This window comes from Chlorocebus sabaeus, chromosome 7 (assembly GCF_047675955.1).
Source record: "Chlorocebus sabaeus isolate Y175 chromosome 7, mChlSab1.0.hap1, whole genome shotgun sequence".
Classification (NCBI taxonomy): Eukaryota; Metazoa; Chordata; class Mammalia; order Primates; family Cercopithecidae; genus Chlorocebus; species Chlorocebus sabaeus.
Window position 1 is genome coordinate 120371971 of NC_132910.1, and position 25468 is coordinate 120397438.

At 38.9% G+C, this 25468-nt stretch overlaps 1 protein-coding gene across 1 annotated transcript in view; it reads right to left on the reverse strand.

The window, feature by feature from the left end:
• Positions 1-2810: 2810 nt before the first annotated feature.
• The window catches only part of HPF1 (histone PARylation factor 1), a 32005-nt gene continuing 9347 nt past the window's right edge, over positions 2811-25468 (reverse strand). Inside the window, exons 4-8 of the mRNA XM_008000249.3 lie at positions 18095-18193; positions 12291-12441; positions 8420-8507; positions 5018-5190; positions 2811-3048 (exon numbers count right to left, since the gene is read on the reverse strand). Coding sequence (XP_007998440.3) covers positions 2917-3048; positions 5018-5190; positions 8420-8507; positions 12291-12441; positions 18095-18193 — 643 coding nt within the window. The 3' untranslated portion in view covers positions 2811-2916. The remainder of the gene's footprint in view (positions 3049-5017; positions 5191-8419; positions 8508-12290; positions 12442-18094; positions 18194-25468) is intronic.

A 25468-nucleotide genomic window follows, 5' to 3' on the forward strand; every position in this document is an offset into this window, starting at 1 on the left:
AAGGTCAGTGTTTGAGGTAATGCAAAGGTCTTAGGACACTGCAGAGTAGTATATAGCAATCTGTTTTGTAGCTTTCATTTTTCCTTGGGTGTTATCATCCTACATACATGTTTGAGAGGTTATATAGAAACTCCATTATTGAACTCTGAGAGGTGAGCTTAGCTAAATTTGAACTGGTAATGCTTTTCTGTTAAATCCTGATTGGATCAAAGTTCTTCATTCATGAAAGAGCCTAGGCACTTAAACTGTTCTCAGAGAACAGAGGTATATAGATGCCATTTGGAAGCTACTATAGCCATTGAGTGACCAGATCCTAGGTACGTAATCTTTAGTGAATTAGGTTTAAGTGGACTACGCCTTTAGTGAAGGAAAAAGATAAGGTTTGGTATCTTCTGTAGGGAGCTTGCTCTTGAATGAAAAATGTTTAGTAGTTGGAAGATAGTACCTCCTGAAAACAGGTTAGTAGCCCTCTGACACAACTGGTTGGAGTTTGAGACTGGAAATCCGCATTTCTTGTTACTGTCTTCAGGAAACCCCATTCACAACTGTATCATCTGAATTATAACCACCATATTCTTAGAGTTTATGTCTAATTTCTATCTTGGCTCTGATATGCCCAGCTTCCTGAAGATACACATTCATGTTAGGTTTCTGTGAGGAATGGATGAAAAGCCAATTCACCTTTTTTGTCCCCTTTCATTTGTTCCTTGATAAGAAATCCTTCTGGAATCCATATTGCTGACAAGGCATATAAAAAAAAAATCTTACACACTACACAGTTGAGACTGTTGGATCACCAAGTGACAAAATTAATATTTCTAGTTAAACAAATATTTAATGGGATACATGAATTTGGATATTTAAAAAAAGTGTGTTAACATTAGGGGCAGTATTTAGAAATAGTTGAGCCCCTTAGAAACTAAAGAAATCTGAGGGAAAAAGCTCAAACTTCTAACGTTTTATTTAAAATTTATGGCCTAAAATTATTTAAGACCAGTGTGATTTGGTCATCTTTTCTAATAAAATATGTGTGAGCCAACTGTAACTGTAATGTTTTAATATAAAACAAGTTAACAGTCAGATGGTTCCAGGGCCTGGAGCTACTTACCTAACTAAAATGGCAGTTCCTTAAAACCTGAGACCTCCCCATTAGAGCTGTAAAAGTTCCTGCAGTTATGAAAGGGAAGCTGAAGATCTTTTCAGTTTCATTTTGGTTAAGATATTATACAAAAGATACCTACCTTGAAGAAAGCATCTTACCTGCCTCCAAAGGCAGCATGAGCCATTGGCAGAAAGGAACAGATTTTGGTTGTGGCAGAGATTTTTGACCCCAGAAGACTTTTTGTCTGAGAAGTCAAGAATCTTTAACTCCCAGGCATCTTATCAGTTTCCCAGCTCTTGCCAGTTTGATTCTATCTGGCACTTAAGAACATGTGACAGGGTTATTTTATTCAGTAAGTGCAATTCCAAAGGTTTGTGTTACTGAGGGGGATATACATCCATAAAATATATGCCCTTAAGAAGCTTGCAGCCTAATTGGGGAGATGAGGAATGCTACTTATATTTAAAATTCTAAGTGTTGTCTTTTAATAGTCTCCTCATACCCTTATATAAATAAGTACCTCAAATATATTTTAAAGGGACAGCTGACAGTAAGAACTTTGGAGAACTACTGGCTAGTCAAGAAGTTATTTGAGTAAATCACATCAATCTTACACAATGTGGAGGTTTAACTAGATGGCCTGGGGTGGGGGGGATGGTGCTTTTTCAATTTGAACTTCATAGAAAGGGGAAAAAAGCTTATACGCTCCTCAGCCCCATCCAGGAAGTTTGCTATTCTGCATTTCATGGTCTGCCCTCTACCTTTTTTTTTTTTTTTGAGACGGAGTCTCGCTCTTGTTGCCCAGGCCAAGTGCAATGGTGCGATCTTGGCTTACTGGAACCTCCACCTCCTGAGTTCAAGCTATTCTCCTGCCTCAGCCTCCCAAGTAGCTGGGATTACAGGCATGCACCGCCACACCCAGCTAATTTTGTATATTCAGTAGAGATAGGGTTTCACCATGTTGGCCGGGCTGGTCATGAACTTCAGACCTCAGGTGATCGGCCCACCTCAGCCTCCCAAAGTGCTGGGATTACAGGCGTGAACCACCACGCCCGGCCCTGCCCTCTACTTTTAAGGTGAAGGACATATCATCAGGTTGAAGGAAAATCTGGATCTAGTAAAACACAGCTATCCACAGATTGGTACTAAAAATCCAGTGAAATCATTTGCAATGAAAAACTTTAAAGTAATGGTATACTGATTACTATCTTATACCAAAACGATATACTATGTATCAATATACTAGGCTATATTAGTAAATGACTGAGTCAAGAGAAGATTTAAAATAATATACATAATGGGATAACTGGACTACTTGCTGGGAGTCACTTGGAACTACTACCCAAAATGCAGTCTGGGTAGGTCGGGGTCAGGCACCCTGGGAGAGTGTTGATCACAGTGTCATGAGTTTCCTTCTAAGTTTCCTCTTGTTCCCCTCCTCACCCGCCATAAACCCAATCCTTAAAGTTATAGCTATTAACTCAAGACTCAGAAGAAATATTCTTAGTTGCCCATATGATAAATATTGAAACAGGACTCTGTAAGGATGGTCTAGTTAGCCACAGGCATTAGACAGTGGCTTCCTGTGACATATCAGAGGGTGACTATAGTTGTCCTCCAAAATGTGATTAGGGTCACCATTTAGATGATTTGACTGCCATTTGCTTGCACATTAAACAAGGAAAACCAGGCAGAAGAACCTTATAAACGTTTTTAGTAAATGTTTATTTTTTGTATTCCTTAAAAACAAAACAAAAATCACAAGTTTGATACTAGTCCTTTGAAATATTGTACACCAATCAAAGCCACCTTACTCATGCAGCAAGTTGGTCTATGTTCTCTTTATTTCTGTTTGCCAGATGATCCTCAATAATTTCTGCAAACAGATTCCTCTTCAACAGATTATATGCAAGAGGTAACAGCTGGCCAGCAACTTTATGAAAATACTGAAAAATAAAAATATAACATTAAATAGAGAATATAGCAGATATCCTAATAAGTAGCAGAAAATGTATCAACAAAGCACTTGTTTAACAAAGGCTGCTTCCAAAATCATTTTAGCTACACCTTCAAGTGGTTAGTGAACATAATTTCAGGACAGGCGCCTGGCACTCTAAGAGGCAGTCTTGTTGCTCCAGATGACTAATGGCATACCTTGAAAATTAAGAAAACCAAATTAAATCTGAGCTTCCTTATTCCCTCAGGTTTTATCAACTTTTTCTCACCCCAAACAATGCCCACAAATACTTTTATTCTCTCTGGTGTATTCCCAGTCAAAAGTTTAAGCTTTATTTCCCCTATTAATTCTGTAAGAATAGCTATGCTGAAAGTGAGTTTTCAGATCATATTGCCTTTATCCTCAAATTCCTTCTCTCCCTCATCCCTAACATGTACCGCCTCCCAATCCCTGTTAAAAGTCACTGCCTTAGGCTTATCAAAAGATTTTAGATTACTGCTATTATCTACATATACCACCTTTTTGCTGATCATAATAAACATTTAGCCCTTAATATGTGGTAAGTACTGTGCTAAACCTTTTTATAACTCATACACGTTCTTTCATTCTCACAACAATCGAGTTTGCTATTCACTGGCTCACATCTTATGGCTCTACTTATTTATGGCTAGGGCCTCTCTAGGTCAAGTACTATTTGGACTGGTCAATGACTGTCATTCTGGCTGTTAAACATTTTGATTAGTTTTACTGATAACTATCTATGAGGTGGGCAAAGAAAAGTAGTATAATATGGTTTATAGCAGGGTTCTCAAAATTACACCCCTGACCAGGAGCATCAACTTCACTTGGTAACTTGCTGGAAATGCGAATTCTCAGGACCCACCCTAGAACTCAAACTTGGGGAGGGTGGGGAGAGCGCCAGTGTGCATTTGGACAAGCCTTCCCAGTGACGCTGATGCATGCTAAAGTTGGAGAGCTACTGGTTTAGTTTTGCCCCTCTCAGTGTGGTCTGTAGAGCAGCAGCATGACCGTCACCTGGGAGGATGGCAGTCTCAGATCTCATCCCGGACCTACCGATAGAGTGCATTTTAACAGTGTCTGCAGATGAGTCACATGCGTTTTACAGTCTGGGAATTACTGCACTGATTTAGGCACTGACTCTGGAACCAGACTGCTGTGTGAACCTGGGCAAGATGCTTTGCCTCTCTGTGACTTGGTTACAAAGTAGGTTAAATGAGAATTAAATGATCTGCGGATGGGTGTGCACTCGTGCACGTGTGCAGACATATCTTACAGGTAAAGAAACAGATACAAAGGTGGTGGAAAGCTTGCCCCATCTTACACACTGGGAAGACGTGATTTACAACCAGTCTGGCCCCAGAAACATGACATGCCCGCTACACCTTATTGCCTCTTTGACCTTCAGGCAACTATGGTTGAGTAAGCACTGGTTTAGGTATTAAGTAAAATTTTCTTATTTAATGAACAATCAGTTAATGGTAAAACAGCATCTCTTATAAAGCTTAAATAATTTAAAGTGTATTTTTCATCTAAGAATTTAAGCACAATAACAAATATCCCCACCACAATGGAAACGAAATGGAGCCTAAGGTGTGTGCACACACCCCCATACCTAGCCCCAAACGTACACACACAGCAAGAAGGCATGTCCCTATAATGTGTCTAATAAGTAAATTCACTTTAATGTAGGCGTGAAGGCAAATAATCTTGGTTATTCACCTTTGCCAGAATAGAAGATGAATTTAAAACATTTTTTGGACATCTACTTTTAAAAAAATCACTTTAAAACCTTCATTTTGAAATACCAGCTGAATCCCTACCTTACCTCTGCTGGAATTTGGGGGTATAAATGTGCATGTATTCATGTGTGGATGTATGTCGCAAGGACAGGAGGGAGATGTGGCAGTGGGTACCAGGTGGAGGATTTCTTTACTCACATGTGAGCCATAGCAAAAGAGGTCCATTCCTAATTCAAGCCCCATGCCATAATCACATTCATCATTAGCAAATTGCACAAAAGTCATCATTTCCTGAATGGGAGCAAAAGCTTTTAGTCTCTCCTCGTCATTTGCAGCCTCAACTATTGCCTTGCAAATTCTCTTGAGGTCAGCTGAAAGAAATCAATAATATAAAAGATTATCTACACGGTTAGAAAATGAATCAGTCTTCAAAGATAAAAAGACTATAAAGAGGGTTTTTCCTCTTAAGACTTTTTATACTAGTACAACTTGTGCCACCTTGGGTAGTAATCTGCAGCACTTTAATTTAGAATGGCAATTTGGTAATTTTTCTACTTAGGATTCAAGCTTAAAAACAGGTTAACTAGCATTTCTTTATTAGCGACTATTTCACAGGATTTAGTTCCAGTCATGAACTCGCCAGGCTGGAGTGCAGTGGCACAATCTTGGCTCACTGCAACCTCTGCCTTCCAGGTCAAGCAATTCTCCTGCCTCAGCCTCCCAAGTAGCTGGGACTACAGGTGCACGCCACCACACCTGGCTAATTTCTGTATTTTCAGTAGAGACAGGGTTTCACCATGTTGGTCAGGATGGTCTCGGTCTCTTGACCTCATAAGCTGCCTGCCTTAGCCTCCCAAAGTGCTGGGATTACAGGTGTGAGCCACCGTGCCCGGCTACAGTCATGATTTTTTAAAAAGTGTATTCCATGAGTAGATCATGAGTTTACATAACTTTTCAGCAGACTAGTCCAGGAGTTGGCAAATTAGGCAGGCAACTCTTCTTACTTCGGATAGTAGTATGCAGTCTACAGTCAGAAAACCAAGTATGAAAAACAGTGCCCTCAGCTGGGTGCGGTGGCTCACGCCTATAATCCCAACACTTTGGGAAGCCAAGGCAGGTAGATCACTTGAGGTCAGGAGTTCAAGACCAGCCTGATCAACATGGTTGAAACTCTTTCTCTACTAAAAATACAAAAATTAGCTGGGCACGGTGGCGGGCGCCTGTATTCCCAGCCACTCAGGAGGCTGAGGCAGGGGAATCACTTGAACCCGGGAGGCAGAGGTTCCAGTGAGCTGAGACCCTGTCATTGCACTCCAGCCTGGTCGACAAGAGTGAAAAAAGAAAAGAGAGGAAAGATGAGAAAGAGGAGAAAGACGACAATGAGGAGAAAGACGACAAAGAGGAGAAAGAAAGAAAAGAAAGAAGAAAAGCGTTATTGTGAGAAGCTTCAAAGGGTTAAGAACAAACTTAGTTGTGATTTGCTCATCATTGTGACGTTAATAAACGGTCAATTATACCTCCTGGCAAACGACACTAGGCAAGAGCAAGAAGATTAGGTCCTTCACTTTTATGTTTTGCTACACTTCAAAACTAATTAAATACAGAAGGATCTAATGGCTAGAATATTAGACTTGGATATAAAACCCCAGAACCACAACTACGGTAGGGTAACAGGCTTTACTCCCGGGCACTACAATTTAACATCCATCACCCCAAAAGTTTTAGAGACTGCCCATCTCTACAACAAATGTGTTCAACCTTTCCCAAAAGAGACAGTAATCATGCTTTTTAAAGCTCTCTCTAAGGACAGACATGAAGAGAAGATTACTTAGTGAAGAAGCTGAAGGCTGACCAGTAGCTAGGGCCCACACTGGTCCCATCAGAGACTAATTGCCTCTGGCTCCAGAGAAGATATATAGGACAGATCAGCCTATCTAACAGAAATACAATGTGGCCTACACATTTTTTCCAGTATCCACATGAAAAAAGAAACAGGTGGGGCAGGAGGAGGAGTTAAAAAAAATAACAAAAAACAGGTGAAATTAAGATATTTTATTTAACCCATATTTCCAAAGTAGTATTACATCAACATATAATCAATGTAACAAATATTTAATCCTATTTTAATTTACAAACTTAAACTAATTAAAATTATATTAAACTTACACTAATAAAAATTACAGGCCTGGTACAGTGGCTCACACCTATAATCCCAACACTTTGGGAAGCCGAGGTGGGTTGATCACGTGAGCCCAGGAGTTCGAGACCAGCATGGGCAACAGAGTGAGACCCTGTCTCTGCAGGACAGAACAAAACAAAACAAAACAAAACAAAACAAAACAAAACAAAAAACACCAATTAGCCAGGCATGATGGTGCACACCTGTAGTCCCAGCTACTCGGGAGGCCGAGATAGGATAATTGCACCACTGTGCTCCATCCTGGGTGACAGAGTGAGACCCTGTCACGCACACACACAAATAAAATAAAAAATAAATAAATAAATACAAGTTACAAATGTTGTTGCAGTCGCCACATGTGAGGCACTCAGTGGTCATCACACTGGACAGCTCAGCCACATTCATCTTCCCTATGACACTCCTCTAAGAGGCAGGGGTACAGCGAAAACAGGTCCATATGAATAGCTGCCATCTAAGACATCTCTATCTACTGGCTGGAGACGCTGCACAGTAAAGTTTGAGAAGAACTGCTTTAGAGAACTGGTTTAAATGCAGATGTCCAGGTCACAGCCCCAGAGACTAGTTAGTTAGTTAGTTCTGTTAGCCCCACAGCTAGTTAGTTCTGTTCTGAAAAATAGGTGGCCAAATACGTGCGTTAGGCAGGAATACGTGGTTCCTTGAGAAGGTGCTAAGTTTGATTTCTCTTTAAGTTTTATCCTCCCAGAAGAGGATGATCAATAAAGGAATACCAGAAGGACTGTTCACAATAAGGGAATGGAGACGAGGGGAAAAGAGTTGAGAAGCAATTTTAATTCTGGATGTTCAGTGTAGCAATAACTACGTTATGTGCAGTGGTCCATTTTGAAAGTGTTTTTATACTTATAGATGAAGTAGTTCGGGATCTTGGGCTTCTGAAAGCTAAATCACTTTTATATGCCGATGAAAAAATGTTCACAAAGAACCATAAAAACACACACAATTTCAATAATTACTATTTTGCAAGTTGACTGTAACGTCAAAGGTTAGGAAATAGTTCCCAGGAAGTAGGCAACCGGTTAAAATTACTTAAATTCTTAAAAATAACTACCAAATTTTGAGCACTGAGGCAAGCATTTTGCTAAGTATCTTAATACTTGTTTATGCCCCAAATTCCTTTATGAAGTGCAAATGATTAACTTCATTTTTACAGATGAAAAAGACAAAGTTTCACAGGATTAAGTAATTTGTTCAAGGCCACACAGCTACAAACTCGGTTTTAATTCAGGAATGACAGACTCTAAAACCTAAACTTACTCTTTATTACTAAAGTCTAGTGACTGTGTCACAAAAGATATATGGACATATCTTCTTCCCAATACAAGCAAAACTTTCCTCCACATGCATTAACATATATGCACATGTTTACATATGAAATACCTTACCATCTGTTTCAGGGAGCTCTCGGTACCCAACATCATTTTTATCTACTGGAACAACCAAGCCTGCACCATGAAAGGTCTTTGTCACAACCTATGTTAAAGAAAAGAATAAAATGTAATCATGGCAAGTAGACATCAAAAAAATAAACAAACAAAAAAAAACCCCAAATACATAATCCTCAACATTACTGCCAAAATGTAACATTCAATGACATTTTATTTCAGTAAATGTGAACTCCAGGGTAAAAATTTAACACTATTTTTTTCTTGAAAAGTAGCTAAAAGTTAAACACTTGAAGTAACCACAGAACTGTGAAATAATTGGCTTTTCTTAATTGTGCCAGTCACTTGGAAGTCTGCATCCTGATTTGTTAAGGAAGAACCCAATACATCCTAGAAGGCAAGCCAAAATATCGGCTTCCTCTACGGTCAAAGTACCTTCTTGGTAGAAAGCACAGAGGAACCTGCATCTAAAAGAAAAAGAGTAAGGAACAGTTTTTGTCAGCAAGAAGACGTGATAGGACAAGACTCTTCTTATCCATCCTGCCAAATTCAGACCCCCCTATTTTTACCTGGAATATTTAGGCTTGTTTGCAAACTTCCCAAAAGTAGGGCAGCTTCTAGGTTTGCGGTGTCCTTTATGGAGGCAAATCACATAACCAGTGAGCTTTCATTAAGTGGTAGTCTTCAAAGACAAAAACAGGCCCAACTACAACTACCACCATAACCCTTCCAGTTTCCATTCTTCCTGTAGCTCATGTTAGTGGCATTATTTTTAGGTCTTTCCTTAGCAAAACATTTGTACAAATATTCTACTTCTTTGTGCAATTCAGTGAAAAGTTTCCAAGGCAGAGGAAGGACACAACCCAAAAACCAAACTCTAATTTTAAAGGCCTCTCACCTAAGTCTCTATATCGTAAAGCTTTTTTCTCTCTCATCTCCCTATTCTCCCAGTCTCTTGCTTTTTTCATTATCCTTTATTAAGCTGCCAGAAAGGGTAGATTATTCAAAGGAAGTTATCAGAGAACTGCTTACCACTTGGGAAAAAAATGAAGTAATTGTCTTCTATCTTAATCTTTCTATCGAGATAATCTACAGCTGGATTTCAGAATTAAATGTAAAAATAAAACCACAAAACTACTAGAAGGTAAATTTAAAAAAATAATTTTGTGATAGAGAAGAGTTGACTATATAAAAATAAAAAGTCTATCCAGTGAAATCAAGTACACAAGACAGACTAACTGATAAAATATATCTGTAAAATGTAACAGTAGATAAAAATTAATGTCTTTAAACTATAAGGGAGTCTAACCAAGGAAAAGACTAATATCCAAATTAGAACACATGTAAGAAAAAGACTAATTCTAACCCTGATAGAGAAATGGGCAGAGTTCAGGCAGTTGGAAAAAAAAAAAAAATGGCCAACAGTGAAAAGTATTTAATGTACTTTATAATTAAAGAAATTTTAATTAAAACAGTGAAAAATTTTATACCTACCAGCATGGAAAAAACTAAAAAGACTAAAGAAAACCCCACAAAATGAGAAACAAGCAAAGAAAAACTATAAACACACATACACACATACACACACGAACTACTCTGGACCTGGCAATACTATGTCTAGGAATTTCTTCTAAAAAAATAACCAGATAAGTATGAGACTAAAGGTGTAAAAGGATATCTACGGCAGGATTGTATTTGTGAAAAATCTTAAGCAACCCAGACTTTGAACACCTAAGCACAGTATTCTGCAGCCACTCAAAATTATGAGGTAGATCTTAAATTGGCAATATGAAATGATAAACATACCATATTCATAAGTGTAAAAAGCAGGACATAAAGCAGTGATAACGAAAGAAAAAGACAGCAGTGCTATAGTTGCCAACTCAGGCTGCCCAACATACAGCAAGAATGACGGTATATGTTCAGATTTTTCACAGATGATTACCTGTACTAATTGTCCATAAAGAGGTATCAATTAAGAAGTCAACAGAATCATAATTTTATTAAGAAATTAAGAAGAATAAGATTACAAATTTAGAAGACCTGTATAGGGGTGGGTGGCATCCTGAGGCATCGGATCACAGGTGGATGGAGTGCCACACCGTCATTTTAAGCATCATTTAACCAATGTTCCTTATGAAGAAATCTAGGTATGGAAAAGGTGAAGTGGCAGAGAGCCAATTAGTAAGAAGATGGGGTGGAAAGAATGCTAAATATGGAAACTATGAAGTTGGGTTTTACATGTGTCATTTAAGATTTTGGACAAGACACAAAACCTCTATAACCTTCAATTTACTCATCTATAAAACAGGATAATTCCAACTTTGCAGATTTGTTGTAGAGTCAAATGATATAACTCATAAAGACTCTGCATTCCAAAGTACGCTCTAAGTTACTGTCAGTATAAAAACACTGATTTCTAGTGTGCTGCACAGTGCTGTATCATACTTGAGTGAATATATTCTTACGCTCACACAGAAGAACAAAGCCACTAACTCACATATACTAGTGGGATTGAATTCTTCAGTAGAAAAATATGAATTCAATGAAGCGCTCACAAAAACAATAAAAGAACAACCTTACATATAACAGAAAAGGGTTTGAAAGCATAATCATCAACAGGGGAGGATTAAAAACATGATTGTCTTCTAAGTTCTGTTTTGTCTTTGTTTTTACCAGCTGTTTTGTATAACAAACAAATACTAAAATGAAACTTCATGGGGGAGGGGTCTAGGACAAAAACTCAATCATATCTTATTTATGGGGAAGGATTAAGAAAATCTCCTCTGAAATAAAGTATAGCTTGTGGTAGAAAAATAAAAAAAGACTGATTAAATAATTTGCTAACAGCTATTATGTGTATAGATGCTCAGACTTTAGTCAAAACAAATTAGGAATACATTAACTAGGTTACAACTACCCTTCCTCCCAGTCACAAAGGGGGAGAAGCTTCCTATGATAACTAGAAAGGTGAAGAGCAATATAAAACCTTTTTTGAAAATGCCATGTTGTAATGCGTTTCATTAAAATGTACGTTTTAAGAAACTTTCCAGTCTATAGGACTAAAGAGTGCCTAGAGCTTATCAGAATATCACCCTTGCAGCTGAATCAAGATCAGAGAGGGAACTGAAGTAGGATTTAAAACCTAAGTACACTAAGGTACTACATGACCAGTGCTAGTTTATTAAGGAATAACAAGTTCTCCATTTAGCTTAGAACATTCAGATGAACCAGCAAGGGCAGACAAACGGTGAGAGGCTAGAGGAGACTTGGGAGCCCTCATTCCAGTGACAAATGGTTTTCTTCACCAGAGGCCATAAGAACAAACTCCTATAGAATTCTCATTTACTCCAAACCAGAAATCTTCCAGCTTGTCACTAACTTACTCTGAAATCTATAGCTGAAAAACCAAAAGAACCCAACACTAACAAGTATTTGCTCCTTTACAAAATACTCCCCTCACACTACAGACACTACGAGAGACGCAAAAGGAAATGATAGGATTAATAAGGAAAAAGAAAGAAGCACTGCTTATATAACACATTTACTGGAGAAAATGTATGTAAATTTCATTAGGTACAAAGCAGCTTTCACTTAATTTTATGAAGTGATTAACGGATAAACAAGATTAAAAGAGTGGTAAATACTGGCATACCACAGCAATGTTATCACCAGTTGTGCAATTCAGTGTGCCAACCCAAAGGAGCCATCTGACCCCTGTTTCAGTGTCATCCTCCTAGCACCCCTGAGGGACAGCATCCAGCTCTTAAGACAGGGCTAGGAAGAGAAGGGGAAAGTAGAGATGGGAAGGAATCAAGAGGGGAAAAAAATCCACTATAACAAAACAGAGACCAACAGGCTGAAGTCATACTTTCTTATCTCTCTGTTTCATCTTCATGGTTCTCTGTTCAAGCGAGTACCCCAATTCTCTGGCTGCTTCTGTGAGTTTTTCATCTATGTTTTTCAAGAGATTGATTTTCTTTTTATCTGTTACTTCTTTAAGTTTTTTCGTCAAAAATAATCTGAAAAAGAAGTAAACGTCCTCATTACGTGGCAGGTCACTGCACTAAGTACAAAGACCTTTGGAAGTTTAGCCAAGTTAAAAATATCAAATTCTAGGCAAGAATAAGTCCACAGAATAATTACCAACACTTCTGTCAAAATCCCTCATAGTTTTTGTCAAATAAGAGAAAAGCAATATTCATAAAAAATTGCCAGTCACAGAAAGAGCAAATATGATTCAAATTTATGTTAGTACTCTAATGTCTACAATAAAAGTATAAGGGATATTTACAAAGCTGAGATTAGTCAAGTTTTAAATTGTATCACTTGACACTAAGATATGGCATACTACTTTGGAGAAGTCTGACCTACCAGAAACAAGAAATCAGAAAAAGTTTTCAGGGACCGGGCGTGGTGGCTCATGCCTGTAACCCCAGCACTTTGGGAGGCCAAGCTGGGCGGATCACTCAAGGTCAGGAGTTGGGGACCAGCCTGGCCAACACAGGAAAATGCTGTCTCCACTAAAAATACAAAAATTAGCTAGGCATGGTGGCACGCACCTATATTCACAGCTACTCAGGAGGCTGGGCCAGGAGAATCACTTGAACCTGGGAGGCAGAGGTTGCAGCCAATCAGTCAGCCAAGATCGTGTCACTGCACTTCAGCCTAAGAATGTCTCAAAAAAAAAAAAAAAAAAAAAAAAAATTTTTTTGAGATGGTGTTTCATTCCTGTTACCCAGGCTGGAGTGCAATGGCAAGGTCTCAGCTCACTGCAACCTCTGCCTCCTGGGTTCAAACAATTCTCTTACCTCAGCCTCCTAGGTAGCTGGGATTACAGGTGCATGCCACCACGCCCAACTAACTTTTGTGTTTCTAGTGGTGACAGGCTTTTACCATGTTGGCCAGGCTGGTCCCGAACTCCTGACCTCAGGTGATCCATCTGCCTTGGCCTGCCAAAGTGCTGGGATGCGCCCGGCCTTTTTTTTTTTTCTTTTCCATTTTTAAGGAGACAGAGGACACTATTATAACACTTAAGGTCAATAGATTTTTTTTTTTTAATGTTGAAGTTTGTGTTAAGAAAAATTTAGAAAACGTAAAAGGAAAGCAAAGCTACTTTGTAAGCTTATACAAAAGCATAAGCCAAAGTAGTTTTCAAAAGTATGTGAATATACAGCATGTTAACGCCACTTATGGAAATAATTTTATATCTTATCATAAACAGGTTAAGATTTTTGCCATCAATCTAAAAGGTCAGGAGTAAGATGCAGAGCGGGAAGGGTGTGCCAGACCCCCAGGAAGAAAGCTGAGGGAGTAACAGCTCCTAGGGAGAAACTCACTTCTATTCACTGCCAACATCTGAGAGTTTGTAGTATTCCTTACAACACTGTTATCAAAGGGCTTAGAACATTGAGAGTGGGTGCTAGTCTTAGCTTCATTGTACTTATCAGGAAAAAAAAAAGGCACAGAGGATAATCAACTTACCCAAGTTGAGAGAGCTAGTTGATTAAACCAGTAGAGTTACCAGTAAGAACTGGTAGATTAAAATGCCACAGAAACCCAAGCCATCAAAATCTAACTTCTGATTATAGCACAGTTACACTAAGTCTTACCTTCAATTATCACCAGCTGTATGTCTAGATGATATGTTTATATCAACCATAAAATGCGGATTTGATCACATCAGTCCCATGTGAATCAATCTTTACAGTCTTCCTCAACACTCTGGCATGGCATATAGCCATTCAAGTACCCTGTGCCATGTATTTCCACACTTTCACACACATACTGCTCCCTTACCTAAAGCATCCTTCTTCCCATTCTTTCTAGTAAGTTCTTAGGCATCCATCAAAGCCCACATAGAATATCCTCTTTTACCTCCGCCACTATTGAAGGCACTTGGTAGCTGCCTTCCCATACATATGACATTATTATGACTATTTCTGGAAGTTTTTGTCTCTACCGAAACCTACTCTAACACTTTCCTGTGTGATGCTTAAAGATAAGCTGCAATGTGCAACTGAAGCCATAACCATGAACATGAACATTTTGTGCTGTGACTTTAAACCCATTAGAATGTATTTAACGCAAATACATCATAGGTACGAATTTGTACCTATGCATATTATATGGCATCATGCAATGGCCCTTTGGAAATAGTGGCTCACTAAGTTATACAGATGGAAGTGTTGAAACTTATGTATCAAATTCACTCCATTACATAACATTATGAACAAAAAGCGATTGAGCTCACAGTAGTATTACAAGTTTCTCAATCTAATTTTTATTTGAAACCTGGAATTTTATCACTGGCAAAAAATATAGTCAGTCAGTTGTTTTCTTTGGTTCATGTGGGAGAATTACTGCCAGTATCTACACCCAAATAACCAGAGTTTGTCAATGAGTCACTCTTTCTAAAATTGGGGAAAAGTTCATCTCAAAACTCAATCACACAAGGGCTTTTTTCCCCCTTGAGACAAACCACAGTACTTCAGTATGAGAAATGCTTTCTATGTATTTCCTATTTCATCACAGAATGTTAAAGAGATGTACTCGGTGGCAGACATCTAATACATGTATACTCCATCACTGACTTTACTCAGGCACAGGGTCTCGCTATGTCGCTTAGGATGAGCTTGAACTCCTGGGCTCGAGCAATGCTCCCACCTCAACATCCTGAGTAGCCACCACGCCTGGCTCCATCACAAACATTTTTAAATACATTTGCATGTTCCTGCTGTGAATAATGCAACGACTGCTGCTACTCTGGTGGCACTATCTTGATTCCTGCCAAGGTGACAACAGTATTATCCACCATTACCTTTGTGCCATTGGTGCAAAAGTAACATTTTATTATCACAAATAGTTTTGACCCTAAGGGTCCCTGACCCAAGGTCAAAACTATTTACCTCAGCTATTTTAGGAAATAAGGCAGAAGGAAAAAAAAAATTCCTAATTTTGTTGTTCAAAGATATTTAAAAATTATGTTTACTTCCATATGCATTAGACAGTATGAAATGGAATCATTCTACACTATTGTTATTTGCCCACTTCATAACAAATTCAACAAATCAATAACAAGGTATTATAGTATATGGATAGTTTACATTGACTTAATCTTCCCTATTGCTGGATATGTTGCCAATTTTTCATTTGATAAACAATCTGTAATAAATACACATATTTCTGTACCTGCCCAAAATCCCTTTAATAAATAGCTAGAAGTGAAATTGCTAAGTTAAGGGTATAAATGTGTACTTCACACAGTACCTGGCAATGTCACCTATCAAGAAATCTTAGAATATGGTTTTTTAAACATTTTTCAAACTGCTTTCCACAAAAGTTTTACCAATTAACACATCAGTAAGGGTTCTTATACCCTAACCATCACTGGTTATGACCATTCTTTAACCTTTAAAAAAAATCTTTGCTGGCTTAATTTGCATTTCTTTAGTTACTATTAAATCTTGCAGACACAAGATTTAATAACAACTAAAGACAATAAAAATGTGTTGATCAAAGGTATGCCTTGAAAGACCTTACTCAGTCTGCCATAAAAATAAATTTTTAAATATATAAAGAAATTTAAGTGTTCTGATTAGCTGATTTAAGGAGGTGGTACCCAAAAAACTAAAACCGTTATTATACTTAGAAATACTAAAATAGTTATATCTCAAGTAACTTTTTACCCCTGTTTTTGAGATAAATTATTGGAGGCAGTTCCTCAAACACTCACTTGCTGATCTTCACCTAAATTATAAATATTATCGCTCATGTATTTTTTTTTCTTTTTCATTGTCTGTGTTCTCCAATTAGCTTAAAAAAAAAAAAAAAAGATACCAGAAGAGTCTTGGGTTATGTTAGATGACCACTACTATGTTATCTTTCTTTTTAAAAAAGATTCAAACATGACTAATAATACAAATGAAAAGTTAGGCTTGTTTTTTAAAAAGAGACAGTCTCACTATGTTACCCAGCCTGAAAAAATTAGGTGTTTCTACATGCCAAGGTATTTATAGAATTAATATTTATGGAGCATCTACTATGGGGCAGATACTGTGCACAAAACAAACCCTCTGCCCGCGTGGAACTTACATGCTAGTGCAAGACACAGATAATAACCAAGAAAACAAGAGTTTCTAATAAAGATGGCACCAATTTAAATTGAATGGTAAATCCGAAGAGTTTAAAAGAAGTTATAAATTACAAATACCAAGCAACATTTTATAGGAAACTGAGAGGTATTAGAAAAGAAAGAACATTTTTGGACATCTACAATGTAGCTGCCCTGTAGATAAACCAGGATGAACGTAGCATAGTCTAGTGGCTGTAGTAGGCTGATTTAGTTTGAATTCACTTTACTGCAAATTTATATTATCAAATCCCAGGGAACAAAAACCCTTTAAAGAGAGAGTCAAAGAAAGAGACTTTTTAAAAGAGGTCAAAGAAAAGATAATCTATTTGTATTTGAAGCGATAGAGTTTGCTTTCTTCATTACAATGCAAACTACACAGCGGCTGACAAGTAAAATGGCTTCAAGTCATGTCTGTGGCTGATACAGCAGACTGGCTCACTCAGCTCTATTCCAACCACTTCCCATGAAAGTTTGCTGCATTTCCCTTACTACTCTCCAGCTCAGGCTCCACATGGGACCTAGCTTCTTCCAAGCAGCTGCAATACTTTAAAATCTCTGAGGCAGAAGAGATATCAGGTGGAGGCTGTGCTTCCACGATCTCCATCAGTGAGCACAGCTGTAGAGGCATCTGAGGGTTCTGCAGCAGCTGTAGCTGAGATCCCAGCACCTGGTTCTTAGCCTCAGGCAGGCTGAGAGGCAAACCATAGGGCATCCATTTACCTGGCCCAGATTAAACCAAAGATAATGTGGTCCTAGAGCCACTCATTGTGGCAGCAGTTCTCGATTTCCCAGCTTCTTGATGGTGGCAGAGACATAAAATCCACTGTAAGCCACACAACTGTCATTCCTGGAAGCTCAGCCTGCTCCCTCAACCCTTCCAAGGATTTTATGACCACCTCTTTTTACTTTATTAAGCCTTTCTGTTTGAACGGTACACAAGTAATGAACTCTTAACAAGCGTTTAAAATCAGATGTCTAACAAAACTGTTCATGTTGCCATGGAATACCTGAGGTCAAGTATTATTTTCTTTAAGTAAAATAGTTACATAAGAGGTGTATTTTTTGGTGAAGAGTGACAAAATAACAATATAGATAAGACTACCTGCAAAAGTCATGGAAATTATCTCTAAAAATCTACAATTACGGGCTTGCCTCAAATCCGCTTTGTTTTTTATGGAGACAGAGTCTCACTCTGTCACTCAGGTTGGAATATAGTGGCGCAATCTCGGCTCACTGCAACCTCTGCCTCGCGTGTTCAAGAGATCCTCCTGCCTCAGCCTCCTGAGTAGCTGGGATTACAGGTGTGTGCCACCATGCCCCCAGCTAATTTTTGTATTTTTAGTAGCGATGGGGTTTTCCCATGTTGTCCAGGCTGGTCTTGAACCCCTGATCTAAGCGATCTGCCCACCTCAGCCTCCCAAAGTGCTGGAATTACAGGTGTGAGCCACTGCGCCCTGCCCCTCAAACCCCCTTTGTAATGAACTCATATAGTATAAACATGGTAAACAAATATAAGAGAAATTGAAATAAAATATTCTTACTTGACTGCAGCAAATACATTATCTCCATTTGGAACAATTATACAATTTTTCTTTGCTTCATTTATACCAACATATACAGGAAGTTCATCAGGAGAATCCCTGTGTAAGCAAAAGACATTAAAAATTTAGCTGCCCTTAATTTATATTATCAGGCAAGTGGGATTTCAGGTCTATAGACAACAATTTACACCTTTTTTTTTTTTTCCTTTTTTGAGGCCTTTTTTTTTTTAATCATACCAAAGTTTATTGATTACATCAAACAAAAATGTCTGTAATGGAAAAGGCAAGTTGCAGTCATAAAAGATGGCATTCACATTCATTTCAGAAAGCAACAACGGAGATGTAAAAAATTGCTTAAGTGAAAAATGTAATATTGCGTCCCATTTTGCAAGCTGAAAAATTATTTTGTCAACACGCATAAAATCTGCACATTTACATATTACATGTTAAAAAATTCCATCACTACAGTATTATAAATATTGCAAAGTTAGGCTTACATTTATACTGTTGCTGGTGTATATGTAGTAGATATGGAATGTTTTCAGTTTAGTAGGTAACAACCTCAAACAATGAACAATAGGTGCAAAAATTACAAAGACATTTCAATAGCTCAAAATTATTCAAATTATAGGTACATCATCCTATTATTATACTTTTTTCCCTTTCTCTGTCACAAATAGGATGATTACATTGTAGTGCTAGGAATACAGCATGGTCTACTTCAAATTATTTGATCTGCTAACCCCACACTAGTCATTTGTTAGCTCTTCAGTAAAATATCTTTTAAAAAGGAAGGCCAGGTCCCTCCCAAGGATCTAGGTTGAGGCCTTTTTTTTTTTATAAGGGCATTTTTTTTTTAAATGAAACAAAAGTTTTAAGCTCCAAGTTTCTTAGGAATATCTATGATAAATCTTATATAACGGAACCTAAAACTAAGATTCTTAGGACCTAGTTGCTTTTATACTCAAATACAAAAAAAAAAAAAAAAAGGAAAAGCAAGAAAAAGGATTGTAAAACATTAGCGATGAAAGGATCTTATTAATGTGTATAACCAAATCCTTTTATTTTAAAATTGAGGAAACAAATACTGAGAGGTTAAATCACTCAGCCAAGGTCCTAGTAAGTTAGGACGCTGGCTACAGTATAATTCAATTCATAGCCCCATGTGCATTCTACTGTACTACAACACTTCTCCCTGGGAATGTTCCTTTTATTACCTTACATTTAATCTTCACTTTAAAGAATAGCATCTCTACTGGTACAAATGGACAAATTTTCCTCTTGCAGTTTCTCTATTTCTTAACATTCTAAGTATTTTGTACGCATTCATTTAATTCTCATAACATTCCCATCAGGTATGTACAGTTATCCCTATTGTTACAAGACAGGAAGCCGAGTCACAGAAAGTCACAGTCACTAATGATACAGGGTCACACAGATAATAAACAAGAGGACCAGTGTGACTCCAGTGACCACTCTTAACTACCATCTGCCACTCTGGCACCTGGCAGCACGTGGCTTATTAAGCACAGCTGCTCTAAATTATCTGTCTTGGGCCAAAAGCGCTCTTCTGAACCCAAAAGGGAAAAAAAAGTTTACAAGGAAAGGAAAAATCAGTGAGATTAAACCTAAAGAGTTTACCCATCCTAGGGAAGGTTAAAATGGTAACAGCAAGAACAACAGATGACTCATCTATCCATCAACAGGGGAAAATATGCCTTTCACCTTGGATGACTCCCTGAAACTATTGCTACGAAATAAAAGATGAAATGCTCCTATTATTGTAAATACAAAATTGCATGCAGGATTGTGTAAAGACAATGCCAGGTTGGGCTGCCAGAATGAGCCAACAGCATGTGATGTGCTTCCCCCTGCAGAGAGCCTATGAACAGACATGCAGTCAGGGAGGTTTCACATCACCAAGATTCCTATTCCGGAAAAGCAGATGTTCATAGCTCTGGGAATGGAATGCGACCTCGTGGAGAGCCTATAAATGGACGCATGGGGGGCACCTGTCCATACGGATAAGATAGGACTATAAACGCCCTCATCTTGCCACGGCTCTTCTAGGCCTCTTTAGGGTTAAGACATACTCCCTTCTGAGAATTTCTGGTCTAACCAGTTGTCTAGCTTCACGTCCTGTTTCTATGGATTGTTTGTAACCAGCTTTTGCTGCAACTGTTACTGCTGATTAATATCTTGCTAATCATAGGTGATGGAAAGACCGTGGTTCTGTTTTAAGGCTCTGTTAGAAATTACTGATGCACACACTATACTGTAAATTCTTTTTTTTTTTTTTTTTGAGGCGGAGTCTTGCTCTGTCGCCCAGGCTGGAGTGCAGTGGCCGGATCTCAGCTCACTGCAAGCTCCGCCTCCCGGGTTCACGCCATTCTCCTGCCTCAGCCTCCCGAGTAGCTGGGACTACAGGCACCTGCCACCACGCCCGGCTAATTTTTTTGTATTTTTAGTAGAGACGGGGTTTCACCGTGTTAGCCAGGATGGTCTGGATCTCCTGACCTCGTGATCCACCCGCCTCGGCCTCCCAAAGTGCTGGGATTACAGGCTTGAGCCACTGCGCCCGGCCTATACTGTAAATTCTTATCTCTATATACTGTACTTCTGCATACAGATGTTATGTTAAAGAATTACTTCATCCCCATGTGACCATCTCACCTCATAATCAAACGACTCTAAATCCCTCACTAACCTACCCCGCCTTCACTAAACTTAATAATAAACACTGGTATTTCCAGTGTATTGGCGGCACACGGGACCAGAAGCCGGTGACCCCCCTGGACCCAGCTTTCACTATCTTGTGTGTGTTTATCATTTCTCGACCTGCTGATCCACCCGGGAACAAAGAGAGAGCCCCGTTGCATTGCAGGCTGCTGGCCAGATCCCACAATATCTGGCGCCCAGCGTGGCCTTCTTTGTTCCTCGGCTCAGTGCACTCCGAGTACGGGTTCATGACAACTAGTCTTCAGCCTCAAAGGTAAAGTCTCCAGGTACGCTTTTTCCGACTCTCCCCTCTTTTTGGGTTTGTTGACTGGTATTATTCCAGGGTTATTATGGGACAATCACAGTCTAAACACCAGGCTTATCTGTCTTTTATTAAACTTCTTAAACAGGATAGAATCAAGGCTGATTCCAATAACCTTCTTCTCTTATTTCAGACAATTGTAAAACATTGTCCTTGGTTCCCTGACAAAGGTTCTGTGGACCTATGAGACTGGGATAGAGCTGGCGCCACGCTCTGCCAACTCATGAGAGATGGTGTTTTACTTCCTATTTCTGTTTGGGCTGACTGGGCTCTTATTCGTGTTGCTTTACTTCCTTTTCAGTTTGGTGATCCTCTTCAACTGCCACAAGTTAAAGTGGATGGTGAGCCGCTCTCTTTACCTCGGGTAGCTGACCCCCCTACTGGCCCTCCTTCTGATGATGAGGAAGAATTCGATCTCTCCTTGTTTTCTCCCCAAGAGGAGGAACCTGGAGATGATCCCCTCCCTCTGCCTCCTATCTTGGAACTTGTATATGTTAACTCTTCTTCTACTAAGCCGTTGCCCCCTCTGCCAGAGGAGGATGTATGGCATTCATCTGAATGGCCTGTTTCTCATTCTTCTCGTCCTTTTGAACCTCTCCCCTCTTCTAAGCCTACTGTTTCTTTCGACGCTCTGGGACCCCTTCTTTCAGAGGCTTGGCGCCCTCACTCTCCTTCTCTTCCTCTGCCCCTGCACAATGGATGTATGAGTCACTTCTCTGGGTAGAGCAGTGGATGTTTTCCAAACACAAGTTGGAGGCGTTAAACAAACACTATGGAGCCCTCCTTGTCTCCATGGAACTCGCCTGTTTGTTGCACAAAAAACGTCAGGAAAATGGAGGATGGTAACAGACTTGAGAGCCGTTAATGCAGTTATTAAACCTATGGGGGGGCGTTACAACCCGGTATGCCCTCCCGCTCCATGATTCCTAGGGAATGGCCTTTAATTATTATTGATCTTAAAGACTGCTTTTTTTGTATTCCTTTAGACAAGTCAGACCATGAAAAATTTGCTTTCACTATACCTTCCATTAACAATTCAGCTCCCGCAGCTAGATATCAATGGAAAGTTTTACCTCAAGGAATGATTAACAGTCCTGCTATTTGTCAGCTGTTTCTTGGTACTGTGTTACAACCTATCCGACAGACTTTAAAAAATAATAACATTCTTCATTATATGGATGATATACTGATTGCTGCTCCCACTAAAGATGAATTAATTCAATGTTTTACTTCTTTAAAAATTAGCTGTTGCCAATGCAAGACTCCACATTGCTCCTGATAAAATTCAACAAGCCACTCCTTTTCTGTACTTAGGAATGCAGTGAGAAGCTCGCTCCATTAAGCCCCCAACAGTCCAACTTCGTACTAACAATTTAAACACCTTAAATGATTTTCAAAAATTACTAGGTGACATCAATTATCTCAGACCAACCCTAGGCATCCCTACTTATGCATTATCTCATCTATTTGCCACTCTATCAGGAGATACAGATTTAAACAGCCCTTGCCCTCTATCTAAACCACCAAAACAAGAGTTGTCTTTGTAGAACAAAGAGTGAGAGAGGCACAAGTCTCTTGTATCTACCCAAATTTGCCTTTACAATTTTTAGTTTTTCCTTCCATCCACTCTCCTACGGGACTTATAGTATAAAATGATTCTCCAGTTGAATGGGTATTTCTTCCTAATTCAGCCTCTAAACCTCTTTCAATATATCTTGATCAAATGGCCACTTTGATTGGATTAGGACATCAATGTATCAATGGCTTTGATCCAAACATTATTGTGGTCCCTTTGTCAAAAAATGAAGTTTAAAATGCCTTTTCCACATTTTTGTGCTGGCCGACTAATCTGGCTGACTTCATTGGCACTACTGATAATCATTTGCCTAAGTCAAAATTCTTTCAATTTCTACGAAATACTTCCTGGATTCTACCAAAACTTACTTTCACCACTAGAGGCAGCCGTTACCATTTTTACTGATGGATCCAGTAATGGAAAGGCAGGGTATGCAGGACCAAAAGATAAAGTCATTTCTACTCCATACAATTCTGCTCAAAAAGCAGAGTTGTTTGCTGTTATCTCTGCATTACAGGATTTTGATCAGTCTCTTAATATTGTCTCTGACTCAGCTTATGTATCCATGCCACTAAGGCAATAGAAACAGCTACCATCAAAAATATTACTGACACTAATCTATTTTCCTTGTTCCCTTTGTTACATAAAACTGTCAGAAACTGAAACCACTCTTTTTTTTTCACTCACTTTCGATCTCATACTAATTTGCCTGGACCTTTATCTAGTGGTAATCGTAAAGTTGATACTCTAGTTTCTCTAGCCATTACAGATGCAGAACAATTTCATCAACTCATACTAATGCCTCAGGTCTTAAACATAAATATTCTCTCAGTTGGAAACAAGCTAAACAAATTGTACAACACTGTTCTCAATGTCAGTTTCTTGTCTTACCCACACAATCTCCCAGAGTTAATCCCCGAGGCCTTCTCCTAATGCTATTTGGCAAATGGATGTTACTCATGTTCCTTATTTTGGAAAATTAGCTTATATTCATGTCACAGTTGACACCTTTTCCAATTTCATCTGGGCTACCTGTCAAACCGGACAAGCCGCTTCTCACGTTAAAAAACATGTTTTCATGTTTTGCAGTTATGGGAATTCCTAGTGAGCTCAAAACAGACAATGGTCCAGCCTATTGCAGTAAAGCTTTAAAAAATTTTCTTGATCAGAGGCATATTAAACATATTACTGGTATCCCTTATAACCCACAAGGCCAAGCTCTTGTAGAAAGAACAGAACTTTAAAATTACAATTACTTAAACAAAAAGAGGGGGATAAGGAGTTGTCTACCGTTCACATACAACTAAACTTGGAATTGCTCACGTTACTTTTTCTTACTATTCCTAAATCTAGTTCTGTTACTGCTGCTGAAAAACATTTCTCTGGTAACTGTCCCACGGTAAACCATGGAAGGGAAGTATGGTGGAAAGATGTTCAATCTAATATAGGGTCAAAAGATTCTATTTTAACGTGGGGAAGAGGCTATGCTTGTGTTTCCCCAGGTGAACATCAATCTCCTGTTTGGATTCCTGTTAGACACCTGAAATTGTGTCCTGAAGATGCATGCAACAAGACAGAGAAATTTGCCGAAAAAATGCTACAGCAGGAAACAACTAACACATCCAATGGTCAAAAAGAAGAAAAGGACCACGCTAACTCGTTTACGACAGACAATCCAGTCCGTCATCCTGAACAACTTGTCTGCAGCGATCCAGGTCTGCCTCAACCTCTGCCTCCTCCTGATGACACTGATCCTTCTACCCTCTGTCACCCCACAGACTGTTAAAAACTATACATATTGGGCCTATATTCCTTTTCCTCCTCTTATTTGAGCCATGACATGGATGGATGCTCCTATCAAGGTCTATGTTAATGATAGTGTTTGGATGCCTGGTTCTGTAGATGATCGTTGTCCTGCCCAACCTTCAGAAGGAACCCCTTCCAATATCACTTTAGGTTGTAGGTATCAACCTTTGTGCCTCGGACCCACTAATGGATGTCTCTCATTAGATATTCAAACTTGGGTGGTCACACTACCATCTGGTCACTCTGTCCCTCCTGTAGGACACTTGGTATCAGGGCTCTCATTAAAACCTCTAAAACAGATCAAAATAGGAATCACTGATGATATTCACACATCCCAATATAAGCATTTAGGAACTGCGTGTCCCCTGAACTTGTCTTCAAATACTGACAAATTAATATGGAAGGATTGTGTTAGTCCAGAAGGAACTGTGTTATTTAATTCTTCTCACTACACCATTGTTGATTAGGCTCCTAAAGGTCATATTACTAATGATTGCCGTTAAGGTCACAGAGATTGTCAACATTTTCTCTATGATATTACTTACCAAAAAAGTAGTGATAACCCTCCCCTATTATGTCGTATATTTAACTCCTTTTTTCCTTTTAAGTGGAAAGGGGCAGGGATTGCCACTCCAAAGCCAAGGCTCATTGTTCCCCACTTAGGACCTGAACATCCAGAATTACGGAGATTAACCATAGCTATGACTGGTATGAGAGTTTGGGCTGGAGAAAGTGTTATAAGCAAATCCACCTTGTCACCTCGAAAACTAAGATAACAGATTGATTTACACTACTATTTTCACACAGCCAAAAATATCACTATGGCAATCGTCAAAAGGTCAATTCAAAGGCGGGATAGTAAAGACTATGAGGACTTATACCCCCCCATTGCTAATGTCCCCCCACCACCTCTCGTACAACCTATTCCCCCCACCCCACATTCACAAAAAAG